We start from the raw sequence: 4,874 nt of genomic DNA, 5'->3' as shown, positions 1-4,874 counted from the left end.
AAAAATAAGGCCTTGCCACTTGGTTTTGCCTACACGTGGAGCAGAAGCATAGTTGATCCTGCTCTGTGGCAGCAGCACGAGGGTACCAGGGATGCAGGGCTAGGGTGACTGGGGATGCAGCTTTTGCTGCCCAAAGGGGTGGGGTGGGATGAGGGCTCTGCAAGCCCCAGGCTGGGGGGATGGAGGCTTTGGGGAGACCGTGCCCTTGCAGCTGGGCACAACCTGCACAAGCCTCAGGGCTTTGTTAAAGGGGGGGTTACAATTTACAGTGTCACTGTTCTAGTGTGCTGTTTTAGCAATATAGTGTTATAATTTCCAGACACCAAATACAAAGGTGGTTGCACTTAATCTGCCACCACAGCAGCACTCTTCTGCTTGAACTGCCACTGACCCCAAACCCTCATTGCCCGTGAGGTGTTTTTTGGTGTTTTTTTTTTAAATCTGTGTAGCTGCACAGAGTTATGCCATAATAGATCAGCTTTTAAACCTCCATTACCAGTTGCCAGTAGCTGCATGCTCAGATCCCCTAGCTACATTTACCAAAATCTATGAAGACATGACACAACTCAGCTGTGCTGCTTACGGTGGGAATGGCTTAGCTTTTCTATCATGTGCCATCAGATTTGCCAGGGAAGAGATTCAAATAAACAGGATCAGGATATAATGCTGGTAAAAAAGCAGTGAAATATTTGCCATACTACAAAATATTTTGAAGGTAAAAAAACCCCAATATTTTTAATCCTACAGATGTAATCTTTGCTCTAGGAACAGAATCCACAGCTTGTCAGACATTATAAATTATATCCCAACTGCCAATTATAAAAAAATCAAACACATCAGCTAAAGAGCATTATGAAACCTAAGCTGCCTTGGACAGGAGCCACTGATCTGTTGATGAGAAAATGAAGCCCATCCCTTCCCACAGTGAGCTGGGCAGCAGCTCCAGCTCCCACCAGCCCAGGAGGAGGTGGGTGGCCAAGGAGCGTCGCGCGGCGCAGCCCAAGCCCCTCCGGAGCAGACTCAGCCCTGCCCGTGCAGCCCTTGGTGGGCTGTGCGGGTGGCTCCCCCAGCCCCAGGTGGGCCCAGCTCCACACCACAGCTGCAGGGGCCTGGGGAGGACCTTGTCAAACCTTGGAGTAACACCAGCCTAAGAGAACCATGGGGCTGCTTCTCAAGGGACAGGACAAGCGCCTACTGATCGGAGAAGGGGGCTGCACTGTGGGTTGAAGATGCCGCCCCTTGTTGCATGATGTGAAATGAGTTTGGGTGAACCAGACTTTGCAAGTCTTTTTAAACCAAGAGGTTTGTGTCCGTGAGGGCAGCCATCCTCACCCATTCCACTTCGCAGGGGCTATCCCCACCAACAAGCCTCCTGTGGCTGATGGCACTGGTGGAAGGGGCTGGTACTTTAGCCCGGTAGTAGAAGGTGGGTGGGCGAAGTGTGAACATCAGTGGGATTTAGCTGTGGTCTTTGTGACAATGACGGCAGGTTTGTGTCACTGGGTCCCCAGAGAGCAGCACTTCGGGTGATGGTGTGTCCTGCTGGCAGCAGAGCAGGTGTTGGCACAGTGTCACGGGAGGGCATCCTGGGGATTTTACACAACCTTGCTGGAGTGCTATCAGTTAGATAAGCTGTGTGCTGTACAGTCAGGTCAGGATAACCTGCACAAGGTTAGCATGGACTGCAATAGCACCGTTTCCAATGAATAAGGATCATTACTAGGTTGTCTTATACAAAAAAAAATATTTTGGCTTTAACTGTATTTTAATACTTTTAAGCACCAGTTTTAAAAGGTACTTTAAAGCACTTAGCTGGGGAAGTGAGAACAAAATTGTTGGTGATAGTTCTAGCTCAGCATTAACAGCCAGCACCTTGTTCCCAACCACCTCTCCCTCAAAGGGTTTGAGATGGATTGATAAAAAGTTGATAACTCGACAAAATTCGCTGTGCCTGGTACTAATTCTTCTATAAAAGCTGAACATTTTCTCCTGCAGTCTTCAGTTGCTTTTAGCATGAAGGGACTCATCCTGGCCCTGGTGCTCACCCTCGTGGGTAAGTTGAAGCTTTACCAGCACTGCTGAGCTGTGATGGTAGCTGCAGTCCTGAGCAAACTGAAACTCCTCAGGGCCTTTCAGGGGTATTTACAGCTTAATTTGCTGAAGCCCTTTTATGAGCATTAGATTTGTGTTTAAGCTTAACAATAGGGGAAAAGCAGAGCAAGCAGCAGCTAGTGAGTGGGGCTGGTGCAAGCTCTGTGTCCCCAGGGGTATGGGGTGCATCCGGGGAGACCATTACTAGTTGTTTGTAAATGAATAATAAATGGAAAGGGCCCAGAGAGATGGGGAGTCCCTCACACATCTTCCTCTTTCCTCCCACACAGGGGGTCAGAAGCAGGACCTGGGTGAGTGTGCCAGCCAGCAGCCCCCACGCTGCCCTCCCCACCGCCTGCACTGCCAACTGCTTCTGCTGGCCTGTCGGCAGCAGCAGCCTCACCCTTCTTTGCTGGGCTGCTTCTCGTGAGTAGCATTACAACAGTCATCGTGAAAAAGGTGTTTCTGATATTTAATTTTTCTTTTAACAGAGCCTGTTTTCCATACTGGCCAGACCTACCTCTATGCCTACGAGAGCTTCATCCTGCAGGGGCTGCCGGGCAGAGGCCTGGCCATGGCGGGGCTCAGGCTGACCTGCCAGCTGGAGATCAGCCGCGTGGCTCACAGCGACCACCTTCTCCAGGTAAAGCACCTGGCCGTGGGGACCCACCTGCTGCTACTGACCTTCAGGTCATACCCATAGGCTGATAAAATAAATTATAAAAAATGCAAAGCTCACACAAAATCTTAGGGCCCTTCCAGGTGCTGAGATGACATGTAAGTCCAGTGTCAGAGAAGTGGCTTTGCTCAGGCAGTGGTGATTTCCCCAGTATGGGCAGAGGTGCTGGCACGGGCACCCTGTACCCCCAGGCTGTGCTGAGAAGAGCTGAGAGCTCTTCTGGAAGGTCTGCAGCTGTGGCCAAACTGCTCTGGGTTGCAGCAGTGACCCAGACAGTGCCACGGGCTGCCTCGCAGCCTGCATGTCTGTGGGAGGGAGCCAGAGCTGCTTCAGTTCAACTGACATCAGTATCTGAGCCTCCCGGACTGAAGCTGCCTTAAGGTCATCCCCATGTGGAAATACAGCAGGCAGCTGCTTTAAAGAAAAATCCTTAAGATAGTTTTACTAAGCTTGAGTATGAAAATGAGAACTCAAGCACGAAATATCTATGTTTTTTAATCTGGTCCCTAGCCTGAGAAAAGCTCAGTGCTAGAATTCAGTTATCATATAAGAAAATCCCATCTGTCTCCATTATTTTCTTTTTTTATATTCTTTACTTAAGCATTAATTAAAATGCGAAGAATTCTAATGGTAATGCTTGTACTTGGCATAATGATATCAAATATGGAAGCACTGTTACTCATTGAAAAGCTTAAATTAAACAGCTTAAAATACTGGCGTGGAAGGAAAGACCACAGAAAAGGGATCTAGAAGACATCATGTGGGGAGCAAGCTGTAAGAGGGCACTTAGTGTTTCATCCTAGGAGTTTACTCTATCTGTAATCCTGTGCCTACACTACTGGAACAGGTCGAAGGAACCAATTATTGACCTGCTGCAATCGCAGGCTCTGTGGAACCTCACTAGTGCTGCTCTAACTTTAGCAACTGCAGATGATAGTCTTGAGTAGTATTTATTTTCAGAAAACTTTAAATGAGGCAAGCTACCCCTGCAGCATTAATGACAAATGCTAAAATTAATAAGAGAACTAAAACCACACCGTTTCTTTCTGTGCATGAACCCCAACTTTTACATACAAAGGGTGGGAGGTCAGTGTGTGTGTGTGTGCGCAACTAGATACATATGTGCATGCAGGCACCCATTGCCCACTAGGTAGCAGCCAAGGACTTGCGTGCAGGCTTTACAGCTTGATAAGCTAAAACTGATCACAGCTGCTTCCAAAGAAAGAGATGTCCGCTCCTGCTGGGCCATATCCCGTGTGACGTCCCATAGTTCTCTCTGCTTTCCCATCAGCCGAGGCTTCAGCACTCTGGGACGTGCAGGACCAGGATGAGCAGCCAAAATAGTTCTCATGTGTTTAGGCAATGGCTTGGCTGCCTTGCAGACTGAAGGGAGATCACACTGGGCACCTGGGGAAAACAGTCGAGTGTCCTTTCTGTATAATTGTTGACAGCCAATGTTTCACTCACCCAGCAAGCTTCGCCATTTTCGAGGACGTTTCCTAGCCCAAGCACAAGAGTCCAAGGAGGAAAACATTTCCTGTGGTGTTGGACAAGTGGCTTGTGTCCAGCCATGTATTGGAAGTGCTCGGTTTCCCCTCTTATTCCACTGTTTCAAACTGAACAAACAGGATTAATGTTTTCCTAATTTTGTTCACAGATTCTGTCCCCAAAGCTGGAGGAGTACAATGGCTTCTGGCCCATAGACCCTTTCACTCCCTCTTCGAGGCTCACAGAGACCATCGCTGCGTGTTTCAGCCAAGCCTTTAAGTTTGAATACAGTAAGGGAAGGGTTGGAAGTATTTTCAGCCCTGAAGACTGTCCCATCCTATGCACTAACCTAGTGAGAGGGATTCTGAACATGATGCAGATAACCATCAAAAAGTCACAAAATGTGTACGATCTACAGGAGGTTTGTTTTTTCCATTCTGATTTTACTTTCATTCTCATTTTACTGTAACAGAGTCACTTGTCTGTGCATACATGTCCCAGGCAATTTGACCTAATTTATTGCTGTTTCAAGTGGAAAGTTAATTGTGTTCAAACAATATTCACAGGCTGGGATTGAAGGCATCTGCCAAACCAGATACATTATCCAGGATGACAG

At 48.0% G+C, this 4,874-nt stretch overlaps 1 protein-coding gene across 1 annotated transcript in view; it reads left to right on the top strand.

The window, feature by feature from the left end:
* The first annotated feature begins 1,158 nt into the window (after positions 1-1,158).
* Positions 1,159-4,874, top strand: part of CTBS (chitobiase, di-N-acetyl-) — a 29,084-nt gene continuing 25,368 nt past the window's right edge. The window contains exons 1-6 of the mRNA XM_010006733.1: positions 1,159-1,218; positions 1,996-2,053; positions 2,382-2,402; positions 2,583-2,734; positions 4,428-4,679; positions 4,825-4,874. Of these exons, the coding sequence (XP_010005035.1) occupies positions 1,159-1,218; positions 1,996-2,053; positions 2,382-2,402; positions 2,583-2,734; positions 4,428-4,679; positions 4,825-4,874 (593 nt within the window). The remainder of the gene's footprint in view (positions 1,219-1,995; positions 2,054-2,381; positions 2,403-2,582; positions 2,735-4,427; positions 4,680-4,824) is intronic.

Source organism: Chaetura pelagica, unplaced genomic scaffold (genome assembly GCF_000747805.2).
Source record: "Chaetura pelagica isolate M959 unplaced genomic scaffold, ChaPel_1.0 scaffold69, whole genome shotgun sequence".
Lineage (NCBI taxonomy): Eukaryota > Metazoa > Chordata > Aves > Apodiformes > Apodidae > Chaetura > Chaetura pelagica.
This window is presented reverse-complemented; position numbering and strand designations above follow the sequence as displayed.